Source organism: Paramormyrops kingsleyae, chromosome 20, assembly GCF_048594095.1.
Source record: "Paramormyrops kingsleyae isolate MSU_618 chromosome 20, PKINGS_0.4, whole genome shotgun sequence".
In the NCBI taxonomy this organism is placed as follows: Eukaryota; Metazoa; Chordata; class Actinopteri; order Osteoglossiformes; family Mormyridae; genus Paramormyrops; species Paramormyrops kingsleyae.
The window spans coordinates 13,982,161-13,999,015 of record NC_132816.1 but is presented as its reverse complement, the minus strand read 5'-3'; the positions used below and the strand labels follow the sequence as shown (position 1 = coordinate 13,999,015).

The following is a 16,855-nucleotide window of genomic DNA, read 5'->3' as shown; positions in this document are numbered from 1 at the left end:
GTGTTTCATAGTGTTCAGTGCTTGTTGTGTTTGTCACACGATGACCAGGGAAGCAGAGGCGAGGAGACGTAGGATAAGGGGAATACGGGGTTTAATGAGCGATAAAACACGAAGGAGTAGGTAACACACAGATCGACATTACAATGACCGGACTGGGGAAACAAACTGAAACGCGGACTAAATACATTGCACTAATGACAGTAACCGGAAACAGCTGATAAACACGGGGAATCCACATGAGGTTAACGAGGGTGCGTGGCACACGAGAGGAGCGGACGATCGGGGCAGGACAGTATTCATGTTATTGTGTGTTTGTTCCTCTGCTCTACTGCTGAGTTTTGTTCCCTGTATCTTCGCTTAGTTCCTTGGTTATGCTTTGTTTCATGGTTTTAGTTAATTTTGTATTTTTCCTCTTTGTTTTCTGACCCCTCCTGATCCTTTTGTTTTAGTACTTTTCCCCGGTATTCTTTTTGGTTGCCCCAATAAACCCCTGTTGTCTCTTGGAGCCACAAGTGGATCGTCTGCACCATGCCCTGAGTCCGTAACAGATAGCCTTATATGAACTATGCTGTTTTTTTCATATGGGATAACACACACTGTGGCATAACATTTTATTCTGTAATATTTGAGCAGTTGCAATGTGTGTGGACTTTGCATGTTCTCCCAGTGATGTTGTGGGGTTTCCTCTGGGTATTCTGGTTTCCCCCCACAGTCCAAAAACATGCAGAGATTAATCAGAGTTTCCAAATTGCCTGTAGTTGTGCACGTGTGAGTGAATGGTGTGTGAGTGTGCCCTGTGATGGGTTGGCATCCTAATCATGGTTTGTTTCCTGCCTTGCTCCCATAGCCTCTGAGATCGGCTCTGGACCCCCTGCAACCCTGAATAGCACAAGAGGTTTCAGAAAATGGGTGGATGCTTGAACAGTTTATAACATATAAGTTACACATAAACTTTCAGGGTTGGCGCTCGTCCAACCCTGTCCTACATGTTCCATTTTGACCAGCAGGTGTCATCCTGCATCCCCTCTCCTGTTTCATAGCTTTCAGCCCTAGTGTGTTTCCCTGTTTCCCTGGGTTGAGCGTGCGGCTCTGAGACTGAACTCCTCAGGTCACAAGTTCGAAGATGGCTGGAGACAAGCCTCATCTGTATTCAGTGTTTATTGGTTTTCCGTTCCCCTAGTGTTTATTATTCATAATTGTTTCCCTGTTTTAGATGTACCCCAGTTCTGCTGTGTTTTACTATGTTCTGCATATTCTTATGGTCCTAATCCTTCCTAGTGTTGTTACCCAAGTGTTTGCTATGTTTCCTAGTTAGTGCGTTGACTATCTTTCCCAGTTTTTGTGCTCATTAAGTGTTACTGATTCGACCTGTTGCTTGTTGTCCTGTGCTGTCATTGATTGGTTGTTTTTCTCCTGATTCTCACCTGTTCCTTGTTTGCCCTTGTTTTCTGTGTGGTTGTAAGTATATGCCCTCACCTTGTTCTTCAAGGAGTCATTGATAATGTCACTGCGTGTTTGTAGATGTAGTTGTTACCTCAAATTCTGTTGTCTACTGTCTGCATCTGATATCTGTAGCCCTGGTTGTTCCCTAGTTCTGCTTTTGGTTTTTGTCTGTTCCTAGTTATGTTAGTTTTAGTTTAAGTCTCACCTTTTCCTGTTTTTTATTGACCCCCGCAGTCTCTTTACTTTGTGGTTTACCCGTGTTTTTTTCTGTTTTTATTAATGAACCCCTTGTTCCGTGAAGCTGTACCATGGATCATCACTCTTTTCTTGCCGGTTCCATGTCAAGCCGTAACAATAAACGAATGGCAGAAGGCGTCAGCCTATGAGAGAATAGGTCTTTGTGTTTCGGTATTTGAACTAAGTTCCTACAGACTTCAGGGCTCTTTTGAATCACGTATTGACCTGGTAGGTCAATTTATATTAAGCTTTGTGCACATATGACAATTATCGCATCACATTCAGTGCAGCAACTCTTCTTTTGTGGATTTAATCTTGCTTCAAAGTTGGTCAGAATTCTTATCGTAATACACAGCTAGGCGCACTTACCAAGCTTGGCTAAGTTGTCCAAAAGTTCCTGTCAAAAACTTACATTGAACCATACAATTGTTACCAGCTACTCCTTTGGGAAACATGCTGCTTATTGATTAGGGACAGTCGTTTGATGTATCAGGGCTTTTTAAAGATGACAAATATATGCACAAGCAGCGCCTGGTTCCGCTACCCTTCTGAAACGGACTCGTCTCAACGTTTCACCAGTTACTCCTGTCGTTGCAGATCACTTTTGTGCAGAGCACTACAATTACTAGCAGCTTTCGTTTTCGTTGAATACATTTTGTCTAATAACTACAAGCGAGCCTCAGAATTATTATGAAAGAATATTGTCATCCTAAACTTCAATGCACTGTGGAAATCAGCCTTTCAGTTAGGCCTATATAAAAGTTACTATGGACACACAATGCTATCATGTCCAAAATGTATCGGCCAGTTGGACGGCCAAAGACCCAGTCATGCTACTCATTGTGGGGGCATTGGGAGAAGTCCAAGCATGTCCTTAAAGGATTAGAGGGGCACTGTTGCCCTCTGCTGGAGCAACCAGGCCTGGCGCTTACAATAACATCTTGATATGCACACCTTGGCTGCAGGTCCATCGTGACATCAAAGCATTAAGATATAACAACAATGGGAAGGTAGTGGGGTGTTCAAATGCAGTGTTGTGTTTAATTTGACATAGGCTGTTTAATCGTATATTATTTTAAGGCTTAGTAGGCGTATTGTTATATGCTTGTATTATTCCTGTAAAGCACATTGACCTCTGTGTATGATAATGTGCCATATAAATAAACTTCCCTTGCCTTGCCTAAGACTAAACAAGCCTAGAGTAAGCTTTTATTAGCTGAACAGTAGTAGCCTACTGTCAGACTCACCAAATAAAACATTATCTAGTGTAGCCAAAATGCATCAGCTATACACTGAATTATAACGTCGAATTAAATTTCGATGTGTTGCTTCCATAGAAAGTGGTCACTTTGTTTCAGGTTCAAATTAGGTGACTTGTTCTCCTGGCATTTGAATTATGACTCTAAGGTAACGGAAAGCCTGTACAGGGTATTAGTCTGTATAAGTCTGAAATATTGAGTCCTTTCTAGTCGTGACATATTGTGGCAATGCCACCGCACTTTTTACCAATGACCATGGTGATGCAGCCATATTTTTACTTCATGTTGTTATAGCCAATTACTTGAGAAAAAAATGGATTTGTGCGATGGATCTTGAGATGACTTTTAAGGGTTATCTTCATGTGGCATCGATGTAACATGAGCAGATACGCTGATTAAATGGTTTTGTAATGTGGACTAAAAGGAAAAATAAAATAAAATAAAATCCTTACGTGGAAACCATATTGCAAGAAACATTCATTAAGATACTGTAAATATATTTCAAATAGTTATTTAGTGCTCTTCTGGCACATTCTGATTACATAATTGGTCTTTTAGTACAAATGGCTTTTGTTCTGTCTGATTACTTGAGCCTGGGCAATGCGATCGTTTTGAAGACTCCGGAGACATCGACTGTGACCCTCAGCAAGAGAGCAGCTGGGAAAAGCGACGAGCGGAGGGTCATTGAGATGGGCGCAATCAGGGACAGAAGCACCCCCATCCTGCTCCCAGACCCCGTTGAGCGTAATTAGGCTGTGACTAAGCGTCGAGGATCAGCTGCCCTGGTGTCCATCGGACTTTCCAGGCTCCGGTAGTTGACTACCTTTCATCTGGAGGTGAAGAAAAGGGGAAATAAAGACATTCTACACAGTATCAACATAAATACCATGAATGCATAGTTTCTGGTCAGACATTCATGGCCGCTGGCTCTAATCAGTGACTTGGGCTCGTCGGCCTGTGGTTGCTGCACTAGCTGGTCGGCCATTATGCTGAGCATCCTAAGAGTACATAGATCTTCTCTTTTCTCATCGCTGCCATTAGATTTGTGTGCATGCATGCTAAACACAAGCCCGGCATGGAAGGGCTTAGACCGCAACGAGAGAACCTCGAAGCCCTGCAACTTCTGGCCTGTCAGACGGCAAGACAAGTTTCCAAAAATAAGCAAATACGTAAATATTGTATACATTGTAAAACTAAATAAAAAGCTGAACCGAGATTAATTCATTCCAGGCTGATATTAAAAGCAATTGAACCACAAACGAAACAGGCGAAATACTTGACTGCTAAGAGTGTTCACTTGCTCTGTTGCAATTTCCTGACTGACTAGCATATAATTGTAGCATGAAATCTAAATAAATGTGGTAAAAGGACATTGGAAAATGTTTTACACATAATACACATATTTAACACACAGTGGCACAGACTTCAGCATGTATGACAGGTCAGTGGAGTTTGGTTCTGTAGCTTGCTTAAGATTTAAACATAGGCCTTATACCTGTAACGTTTTTCTTAAGCAGGCTCTGGCTTTGTATTACATGTATGTGGTCTTATTTGGGCAAAATAAACTCATTTGGTCATATTCGTGCAAACTAACTCATTGTTCTGGTATGCCTTAATTTTATTTACTCATTTGACGTGTTTTTATGAGTTATACCCTGCCCGACTTTTGGACGGCATCCTTGATAAGCGCCATTAAAGGTGAAGAGGAGGTGTGTGGTTTCAACAAGTTTGTGTCCTTCTATAAAGCTTCTAGGCACTATAGTACAAATCATACAAAATAGGGCAGCAATCGTACAAAAGGCTTTTAAATGAATGACAATAGGAGAGTAAAACACATATGAAAAAAATTCCTTTGGCTGCATTTACTTCTGCCGTCCGCTGTATGTAATTGTCCTACTAGAGAAAAGTGTAGAATGCTAAGCAACTTCTTTGGCTTTGGAAATAAAGATTTAGATGAATGTATAGCACGAACACAATCGAATAAACACTAATGCAACGTTTGCCCTAAACAACAGGCCTGTTCTCACAGATTATTTTCCAAACCAACATTTTGGTAAGTATTAATAAATCTTTTGGAATATCTCTTCTTGGAAATTCTGCTGATGCAACTCTTTACCTATAGCAGCGGAGAGCACTTTGAATTTTCCTTTATTTTTCTTTGGTCACTTTTCTGTGAAACGATGCTCCCCTCCACAAAGACGCAGATTTATGTAATTCAAGGCCAGCTGTGAAGAGAATGTCTAAGGCGAATAATGTTTTATATCAGGTGCTATTGTGTTGAGTTTTCTTAATAAGGAAATCTGGAACTGATTTTCTGTTAGTTTATGTTGTTTGCTGGTGTTTGTCCTAGTTAAATACCAAGATACTAAGTTTTAATAGCAAAAGCAACAATATATGAAAATGACCAGTGTCTTACTGTAAGGTCCACACAAACTTACTGTGCACAAAGCCAAACCGTGACATTATTCATTTGCACAGTTGCACCACCTGTAACACACTTAAGAAAGACTTCCTCGCCAGTTCTGTGTACAATTTTTGACAGTCCGACAACGTACTCCGACAGTTTAACACTGATTGCGATATCGAAAACTGCAGTGTTGACCTTGCAATTTTCAGCTAACTTTTAATTACTTTCTGCCCAGTCTTTTACAAATCACTGACTTATTTTTTTCCCTTAAACTTCCTACCAAGTCACGTTTCCGTAGTTACTGGAAGAAATGGTAAAATAAAATATCATTGTCTTTCTTCGTTTTCAACCACTAGGGGGAGCGCTCAAACAAATTCTTTAAATTCTCATTGAAAGAAATGATTAAATCACAAAAAACAGAAATTGACAATTAACGGTTTAAGTAGATTAAATCCATCAACACAATGCACATCTATATGTTGACACTTTCTTCAGAATTTGCCATGATATCACATGATGGAACGCATCTACCCAACCTTGTAGGGGCTGTTTGCTTATGACTAGGGGAGCTGAGCCTAAGATATATTCCAGTGTTCTACGTGTGAATCAGAAACATCACTGAGCCTTAAAGAGTAGACAGGCTCAGTAATGGGGACCAATATGCCTCAGGTTTGGGTCCCAGCTCTGCCTTCTTCTTGTGGCAGCTTGTGAACTCAAAGCCAGAGGAAGCGGATAGGTTGATGTAGACTGTTCTGTTAATATCGATCCATCCGTGCTCCATATTACTTATCTAGTATAGATCCAGGCAACACCAGGCACAAGCTAGAGGAGCACCTTGGACTGGACGCCAGTGCATCGTAGCAGACATAGAACTAAGTAAGTAATAAAAACGCTTGTAGAAATATTGCACAAGTAAACAAATAAGGTATCTGTATTTCATAAAAGTAGCACCCAGTCCAGCATAATTCCCAGTTCGTGTCCTGTGTTTGGAGGTTCCAGGACGTCTTTTGCCAGTAAGCGGTGGTCCAGTCAGAAACCACTGTTTGGGTTATTCTTCAGATTAATTATCATATTGAATGTTAAAATAGCTTATTAAGTTATGTGTGAAGTCCCTGGAGAATGAAATGCACACTTTTCAGCAGAATGATCGAGAGAATTGATTAGTTGTAGCCTACCATTCACACAGCACGAAGGATATTTTCCCTTTAAGTGTGAATTTTCACTTAAATTGCAAGGTAAACATTTTATTATATTCATCTCTGGGCCAAAGCAAGATTGATATGAAATATCAACCTTGACAGATACTTCTGTCTTATAGTTATTTCTGAAGCATTCAGTGACAGATGATCTTTCCTCTCCAGCCGACTGGAGTGTTACTTTGTGTTGGTCATTTGTTTTCATGTCTGCTGCGGTATTAGCTGCCTGAGATGCTCTTCAGGGCAATTTAAAGCAACACGCACACATTACATGGGCATGAACCAGAGATCAGTGCGTGAGCGAGAGACCACTTTTGGCTTGTAATGTATTTTTCCATCTAGAGTCAGGATGTCAGAAAAGACATTTACAACGACACTAGAAATCATCAGGTTATCAAAAACGTGTGCTTCTCTTCTCACGGTGTCATAATACCGTGTGAAGCCTGTTCTGTAGTGTTAGCCCAGCCAAATTCATCCTTCATAAGTGTACCTGCAAGTCCATCCTCCTCTCACTGAATGAGCAACACTGTTTTCTCCAAAACAATTCACAGGGCATGAATACATGTGTCATAGTAAACAAATCTAATGGCAAATTACAATAAACTAAATATGAATTTGTGGAATTTTTATCTGATGACTCAGACACGCTAAAAACAACATTTCTGTCCCCACAAAGTCATTTTAAGTCTAACACAGGAAATACCGTAGCTTCTTCTTTCTCTGACTGACCAATATAGCGCTTTTAATAATTAAACCATAAGCCATTTCCTCCTTCATGAGAAAGAAATTCATGATGTCTCCCCGTCTCTTTGTTGTTTGTCGGGATGCCGTTTTTGTTCAGTTTTCTTTAAAATTTTTTTGCCCCCCCAAAACTTATATATGGTATAAGCATATATGGTGACCCAGGGCGTCAGATCCCGCCAGTAGCCTACATCTGAGGAAGCGCTGTCCGACATCAACGGCACGGGGAACGCTTCGTGTCTCCCGCTGTCTCCGAGAGAGGCTGTCTGAGAGACTATGCCACCATTAAAGCTGGTCTCCCAGGGCTGGAGGTCCTGGGCTTTGTTCTCCCGAGATGAAAAAGCCGCCGACATAATGCACCTTTTAAGTCCAGGTGCGTCTGCACGCTTTTTCCATGCCGTCCCGTCCCTGTGCCTTGACGGGTCATACATGTTTCAAAAAGTAAAAATAAACAGATGTCTCCAAAGGATGATTTGCCCCGCAGCAAAATGGATAGATGGGGGGGGGGGGAAATGGTCAGTGCAGCAGACCTAAGTCAGGATCAGAAGTGACAGTAGGCCTTCTTGGTCTCCAGAGATCTCTGGATGATGATCAAAGACAATGCATGAAGGGGATCTTTTAAATTGGCAACTGGGAAAAATTTGCACATCAGTAAGAAAGGGGAAGTTAATGGGAGAAATTAGCTTATCAGCAGTACAAGGTGAGATAAGCTTAAGGGTGCTTGTTGACAGACTGTAGTTACAGCATCAGTAATTGAAAGTTAATAATGCCTGGTTAGTTTTCATAGCCTAACTGGTGAAGTTAGCGGTTCAGAATGTTGTGCTTCCCGGCATATAACTCACAACCTTCATAGCTTCATGCAAACCTCAGGGTTTATTTCTGCATCAACTAGTCCTAAGATCTGGGGCCTGGATGATGAAGCTGGAGTTTTGGGTGAGCAGGATAACTTGATGGATTTAAGGAAGCCTGCTCTAAATGTAAGTGAATGTATATAAAGTCCATTTAAATTGGAGCACCTTAAATCTGACAAATTATCCAGCTAAACAACAAATCTTACTTTGTGATACAGGTGGCAGCAAAGTACTGAATTTTGTATAAACAAAAATCTTCCTTTTAGACATTGTGGAGTGTGACATTTATTATTAATAAATAAAATATACCTAAACTCCGTTAAGTGGTTTGAAGCAGGATGGATAAAACGCCTGTCATCTCACGTGTACTTGTTTCAATCTGGATTTTGATGGAAATTATCTGTTGATGCAAACAATGAACTTCAACAACAATGTTACCAAGCGAGCCCAGACGTAGACTGCTTTGTCTTTGGCGGGTCGTTGAAGACTGCCTCCAAGCTGGAGCACAAAGAGCTTTGCGGCATTTTCATGGAGCTCTTGGTGAATCTCGGTATGTGTACTTGACCATGCTTGTGTTTTACATCATCTTCTATTGCCAAACACAAGAACATGAGGACGGCAAAAATGCCCGGATGTCATTCTTGCCCCGCCCTAAATGTCAAGCATTCATCGGTTGCATCCTCACCAAATGAGAACAGTCCCACAATTCAACCCCCCTCCCCCAAGTTAGTTTTTGGAAGGCATATTCGCAGCACCGGTCTTGCTAAGACCACGAGAACGGGTTTTGCGTTCTTGGTATTGAGATTCACCCTCTGTTTTGGCCCTTAGCACTATGGGCACCTCAGTGGCCTCAGGAAGCAAGATCGTTTGCTTAACCAGATAACTTCTTGGATTTATGGTAGTTCAGGCTAAATGGACTTAATCTCCATTCACTTTGGATTTAGCCCAGACAACCATAAATCCAACAAGTTTTGGGGCTAAGCAAAAAATCCTGCTTCGTGAAACAGGTCCCAGTTTCTCTAGGGTTAGGGTTAGGGTTAGGTTTAGGGTTAGGCACCAAAGCTCTCTGTGAGACTCCAGCATCGACTCCCCTCCTCATTGCAGCTCCATATTTATGCTTGTTTTCATATTGAGTCGTGCTGGGGCCACTTCCCACGTCTCTCACTCACCCATGTGAAGTTATTTCCCCTCTCATCAAGCCTCCTTACAGCAGGAACCATTAGTTCTGTTCCTTCGTACAAACAGCACTTAATAGCAGCTGCAATTAAGCAAATGATTATGTTTGCACTCCGTTGAGCGCCACATGAAAGCTTCACTGAGGTTGCTGCGTTAGGTAGTAATGAACTTTGCGTCACCGCTTCTGGGCATCGCCGTCGTCAATAAGCAGAAGTACCATCCTGTCGTATTAACTGGACGTCTCAATTAAACTTCTGCCTTCGAAAGGAAAGTGTAGCTAATATGTCTGTTTTCACCCCCGCTGTCTCATTAAGCTGCCATTGGCTATATTTAATTCCCTGCATCACCAAGACCTTGGTGTAAAATTAAAGCATCGAGATGTCTTTTCGGAGCTCGGAAGCAGATTTATGTCACCTTATTTGATGGACATTAGCATGCATACAAATTACAGCAGCTTACAAATTACTGTGTTGCATTGCACATAATTGCCGTTAGACCTAAAACCTATTGGTTCATGGAATCAAGGAGATTTTAAAGGTAAAATTAGATAAGAATCAGTATGATTATTATAAGGGTGGCGTGGTGTCTCTGCGGGCAGCGCTGTTACCCCCCCCCCCCCCCCCCCCGTCATGCATGTTCTCAATGTATCGCCTGGGTTCCACCAGCAGTCCAAACACATGCAGTTAGATATGATGGTGTCTCTACTTTGTGTGATGCAGGATGTTCCCCTGCTTTGTGCCCAATGGGATAAGTCCCAGGTTTCCATGAGACCCGAACCAAGGTACGTAGTTGGAAAGTGGAAGGACCATAGTTATGTCCTCCCTGCGAAATATTGTGAAATATGAAGCATAAAATGCCATAAATATAAAACAAAACAAACAAAAAAATCTGCATTGTGTTTTGTCTTTCGTTTGATTTTTATTGTCCATGAAATCTTCCACATTATATTTGTTGCCATATGAAACCCAAGAGCTGCTTTAAGTATATCTGTACATGTTAAGGTAAAACAACCTAAAATGCACTGAAATGCGGTGGGATGCTAAGGAGGAAGTTGGAACTGGTTACTTTCAAATTAAAACGCTCATGTTAAAATTTAAAGCTACGGCGTCCCATCTTTGTGCTCCGACTGAAAGTAGAGCGGTTTCCTATGTCACTCTGCGTGTCATTTCCATTACAGCAGATCAGTGCTTTTATGAGAAACATGATTTCTTTTTTGCGCTTTCTTATCACCTGTTTTCCATAAAAATATAAAAACAGCTGCGATCAGTAAAACATCAAACAGCTCTTGAGATTAAAACCTATATACGCACATTGCGTGCTGAGTGAAGAGATGCACTTGTCACAGTAATAATTAATGATTAATTAAAGATTAATGAAGTAATAGGCCTACAATAAATATAAATAACTTAAATTTCACCTTCTCTTAATAAATATTCTAAATAAAAATATTAACAGAGGCATTAAAGGAATCGATGCTTTATTTACAAGATAAAAGCACAGATTTTACGTAGGATGCCATGTATGTATTAAATCTCCATCTTTTACATGAAACAAATTTATTTATTCATCCTAAATGTTCCCATTAACAAATAGCCTTCAGTAGGCTTGGTGTATACCTGATTATGTACACAACATACGAAAGACTTATACAAATTAACACAAACATGCCATATATAAGATTATTTTTTTTTGCGCTTCAGCTAGCATAAAGCAGTCTTTTGGTCTCAAAATTAATTGTGCACAAAGCCAAACACAATGACATTATTCGTTTGCCAATCGTATCACCAGTAAGACGACTTATACGTGTGCGAGCAAAAGACGTCTTCACTAGTTTTGTGCACAATTCGAGACCATCTCGCAATGCATTCATTTCTCATTTATGGCTTCTCTGAAGTCAGACACAATCACTACAATCAATACATCTTCTCAGAAGTGTCACAAATCAATGTAAATAGAAATTAAAAGAATGTTTCAAAACAACTAATTCTTGCCTGTGCGATGGATCATGTCCTTGTAGAAGGTACTCAAATTTCTCATGAAATACAGAGTGTACAGTTTTCTAGGTGATACCGTACCATTATAAAATTTAATATTATATTACACTACACGTTTATCAAATAGTCTAAAGTTAATACTTATATATCTAACTCCAAGTTATTATTAAACAAATATTGTTTTTAACAATAAGTCGCCGTTATTTTTTTTTTTTTTATCACATTTCTACTTTTACTTGTATTTTATCCTACCTGTTTTGTCTCTTAAACTGTTATTTAAAATAAAAACTGCAGCTTCAAGTTTCTGTGCCCATGTTCTGTAAAGTACTTCCTCTACTTCATTTTGGCAGAAGCTGCTTTTAATTCTTTGTATACTTATGGCGCGTAGTAACTTTGACGTAACATGGAATGCATATAGACAGCTCTATTCCCCTATCTGACCGGGAATTGCATAACAGGCGTTGCTTCCAGTCGAATTAAATGGCAGCATGTCCAAGGAAATTTCGGCTTCGCACTCAAACTGGACAATCGCGGGAAGCAGTAAATTTGTGTGATTGCGGGACGTATCGGAGATGACGGAGACTTTATCAAAGAGCTGCTCCGTATCCTCCCCGTTATTTGACGCTACTGGTGGCAGCTGCGTCGCGGCGAACATTATGGGGGCATCTTTGTGTAGCGTGGTGTCGTGGTGATACGAAACCAGCTCGTTGCTTAAATTAACAGCTTCCACCGTGGCACTGGAGCAGAATCGGTTGCAGCCCAGGATTGTTGAAAACGCTTTCCTGAAATCTGCATTGAAGGCGTAGATCACGGGATTCAGCGACGAATTCGCCCAACCGAACCATGCGAAAATGTTAAAAGTCGTGCCACTTACGCACAAGGGGCCCCCGAGTTCGGTCAGGTCGCAAAAGGGCACCATGCAATTCAGCACGAAAAATGGCAACCAGCAAAATACAAACACTCCCATGATAATCGAGAGGGTTTTTAAAACCTTTGTTTCTTTTTTGAACGTCGTTTTCAGAGATGTGTCGTTGGAACAATCGCTAGGATGCTGGTGATTCTGCGCCTGCTCCACCGCCCTCTCCAACGAAGATATCCGTCTAATTTGCGTCTGGGCGATTCGGTAAATCCTTGTGTAGGTGCCAACCATAATGACAACTGGGATGTAAAAACTTATCAGCGACGATGATATCGCATATGTCCTATTTAAAGTGGCGTTGCAGTCTTCGGTCTGATTGCCGGTGTTAGAAACGTTGAACTCCTCCTCGGCTTTGTGCCAGTTCAGCTGCACAGGTATAAATGAAATGAGAATCGATAAAGTCCAAGCCACCCCGATCATGATGAAGGCCACCCGCTGTGTCATCTTTCGCTCGTATCTGAAAGGGCTTGCGATGGCCCAGTATCTATCCACACTTATGATACAGAGATGTAAAATAGACGCGGTGGAGCACATTATGTCAAAAGCTATCCATGTCTCACAGAAGCTCCCAAAGAGCCAATACCCCGCAACCTCAGAGACGGCTTTCCACGGCATCACAAGAACAGCCACAAAGAGGTCAGACACAGCCAGAGATATCACAAAGAAGTTAGTCACTTTGGATCTTAGATGCCTGAATTTGATAACCGCTGCGCAAACGAGCGTGTTTCCTAATAACGTGGATACTATGAGTAGGAAAAGGACGCACCCGGTTAGCGCTCGGATACCGAGTCCGGTACTGTCCGCATCTCCGCCCTCCACCACAACTTGCGTCTCATTCGTAAAGTTTTCCATGAGTAGATGGTTTATTATGGCAATCCTTGAATTCAGAACCGATGTGTCTTCTGTTTAATGTGGATTTCATGGGGCTCCGTTAAATTGCTCTCTGATCATTTCCCGTTCATTGTGATGCCTCACTAACCTGTGGAATTACAGGCTTGCTTAATCGTGGGCACTTCTGTCACTTATATTTATTTTCAAACACACGGTTTTCTTTTATTTTCTTGCCATATTTCCTTTTTTCGCGAAGTAAATAATCCAAAACACGAGAATGAAAAGACACATAGCGGAGTCCGGCTTCTTTTGTGAATATTTAGGTTTTTACATTTCAAGGTTTTGGCCAAGATATATATTTATGCATTCCAGATGACAATCCTCCCTTTTGTAAAATCAGAGATTTATGATTGGTTTCCATTACTCAACGATACAGGATCCCGCCGAATAGCGACTCTCGGTGCCCGCTCTTGCCAATGAAGAACTCTCTACTAAGCATGAAAGCACATCATCCATGCCGTGCGGCATGGGCATCGTAACACTGATTATGATTATGCTCCTCTGTAATATCACTGTCTTCCCCCGTATTGCTATTCTAGTCTTGCAATTCTGCAAAGTGCAAATGTGTCCTTCATGTTTTATGCTATACTTGCTTAGTCAATTCAAATAAAATCTTATTGAAAATAACACAAATCATTATAGACTCTATGTATATATGAACATTCATTAAAGTTACTACATGCAACGAGTAAAATGATTGATAAATTTAATTATTCACATCATCTACTTAACTATCAGATATTAAGTCCTCGACTATCATTATCTGCAATTTGTCATTATTCTTAAAGAGAGTTTCCCCATTTCTCTATAACCGTATAACTGACTCCACAAAAAATAAATAATTTGATCGTTTCAACAGACCATATCAGGAGAAAATATGCCTTATTTCCAGTATTTATAGGTTTAAATGATTATTGTTTTTCCCAGAACTTCAGAGCATGGCATGAAATATCCTGCTCCAATGCTTTTATTTATACATACAGCATAACCTGTATAGCCCATATCGTACGGCAAAAGGCTAGTCTGATCATGTATATACAAACCATCTGAAAAATCGGTTTGATTGCTCTTCCATTGTGTAAACATCTATATTCTTCTGTAGACTATTTATTGACCAAAAAGAAAAAAAATACTATTTCCTTTCGCCCTCTACTGGATACAACTGCGAATGACATATTTAGCGTCAGACGAAAAATAACTTGAACAGTAAATAGACAACTGAACTTTTCTCTTGCTTTCAATACTGTCTTGACACGCATCATGCAATAAGGAACGTGTCCAAAGATGCCAGTGGACTCCCACTGAAGACTGGGAAGACAGCAGGAGGAGGTAAGGAGCATGCACTGATTACAGCACGTTACTGCACCCGGCACTGATTACAGCACGTTACTGCACCCGGCACTGATTACAGCACGTTACTGCACCCGGCACTGATTACAGTGCGTTACTGCACCCACACGACAAACCACCTCAGGGATGAGAACCTGAGTGCAGCCATGTGGAAGGTGATACCTCAGCACCACGCTAGTCCAAATGGACCAGTGTGAGGTTTTTTCCCGGTGGCTGGAGTGACAATCCTGCACCCAACCCTCAAGTTATTCCCTATAAGATGGACAACCTCCTTATAGGGTTGGATGTGGATTAACATCATACCCAGGATGAAGCAATTGGAAGTTTAGATCAGGAGAGTTTGAAATTATACAAACAGTGTATATATACTCATTACAATTCTTGTACTGTATCAATTATTCCATCATCCATCCATCCATCAATCATCTTCCAGCTGCTTGCTAGTTAATTCATTCAGACCTTATATTACTTTAGGTCCAATGAATAATGTAGCCCATTAATTATTTTAAACCAGGATTAAGCCATAGAGGTCCTGTATCTCTTGTACCAAATGATAAAAACCAGAGTAGTGGGCATCAGATGAAAAAGAGATCAAGTCATGGAATTTGTGTGTCACAGAAGATACAATTAGATTCCAATGATTTTCTACATCCATCCATCCACCCTCTAACCATCTAACCCAGTAAAGATTGTGCAGTTTCTTAAAGCAAAGAAAAACAGTAGCTCTCCTTCAAACGCCAAAGCGAATGTAGCATGCCATTGTTGTGCTACAGGAATACAGCGGATGTGGAAAAAAATCTTGTGTTGTTCCCTGCCTTATGCCGATGGGCTCCGGACCCCCCAGCAACCCGCAATAGGATAGGCGCTTTCAGAAAATGGATTGGGGGGAAAAAATAGCAAGCATATAGCATAGAGGCAATACAAAATATATTAGGCTGCGATCAACTCAATTTAGCTGTTATATTCAGCAGATACACTATATTGCCAAAAGTATTGGGACACCTGCCTTTACACACACATGAACTTTAATGACATCCCATTCTTAATACATAGGCTTTAATATGGGGTTGGCCCATCCTTTGCAGCTATAACAGCTTCAACTCTTCTGGGAAGGCTGTCCACAAGGTTTAGGACTGTGTTTATGAGAACTTTTGACCATTCTTCCAGGAGAGTATTTGTGGAGTTAGACACTGAGGTTGGACGTGAAGGCCTGGCTCGCAGTCTCCACTCTAATTCATTCAAGGTGTTCTATCAGGTTGAGGTCAGGGCTCTGTGCAGGCCAGTCAAGTTCCTCCACAACAGACTCGCTCATCCATGTCCTTATGGACCTTGCTTTGTGCACTGGTGTGCAGTCATGTTGGAACAGGAAGGGGCCATCCCCAAACTGTTCCCACAAAGTTGTGAGCATAATGTTCTCCAAAATGGCTTCAAATGCTGCAGCATTAAGAGTTCCTTTCACTGGAACTAAGGGGCCAAGCCCAACCCCTGAAAAACAACCCCACACCATAATCCCCCCTCCAGCAAACTTTACACTTGGCACAATGCAGTCAGGCAAGTACCATTCTCCTGGTAACCACCAAACCCAGACTCATACATTGGATGGCCAGACAGAGAAGTGTGATTCATCACTCCAAAGAACACATCTCCACTGCTCTAGAGTCCAGTGGCGCTGTGCTTTACAGCACTGCATCCGATGCTTTACATTGCACTTGATGTAAGGCTTGGATACAACTGCTCGGCCATGGAAACCCATTCCATGAAGTACTTTACACATTATTGTTGAGCTAATCTGAAGGCCACACGAAGTTTAAATGTCTGTAGCTATTGACTATGCAGACAGTTGGTGACGTCTGCACACTGCGTGCCTCAGCATGCGTTGTCCCCGCTTTGTGATTTTATGTGGCCTCCCACTTCGTGGCTGAGTTGTTGTTGTTCCCAATTGCTTCCACTTTGTTATAATACCACTAACAGTTGACCGTGGAATATTTAGTAGTGAGGAAATTTCATGAATGGACTTATTGCACAGGTGGCATCCTATCATGGTACCATGCCTGAATTCACTGAGCTCCTGATAGTGACCCATTCCTTCACAAATGTTTGTAGAAGCAGTCTGCATGCCTAGGTGCTTGATTTTATAGACCTGTGCTTATGGAAGTAATTGGAACTCCTGAATTCAATGATTTCTAGGGGTGTCCCAATACTTTTGGCAATATAGTGCATAACAGGCACAGCAGGACAACTAAAACACCCGCTGCAGAATTAAAGAGGAGAGAGTTTCAGAGGTATACTTAGACAGCGGCTCTCAGCCGCCCTTTAATCTCACATCCAGAGTGTCTGACTCACAATATCACACCGTGAAAACTACTCGTTAAAGTTATGGTCAGTCTCAGC

At 41.3% G+C, this 16,855-nt stretch overlaps 1 protein-coding gene across 1 annotated transcript; it reads right to left on the bottom strand.

Moving 5' to 3' along the window:
* Positions 1–11,584: 11,584 nt before the first annotated feature.
* Positions 11,585–13,270, bottom strand: drd6b (dopamine receptor D6b). The gene has a single exon (XM_072703700.1). The coding sequence runs from the start codon at positions 13,073–13,075 to the stop codon at positions 11,729–11,731; it is 1,347 nt and encodes a 448-aa protein (XP_072559801.1). The 5' UTR covers positions 13,076–13,270; the 3' UTR covers positions 11,585–11,728.
* Between the last annotated feature and the right edge of the window lie 3,585 nt (positions 13,271–16,855).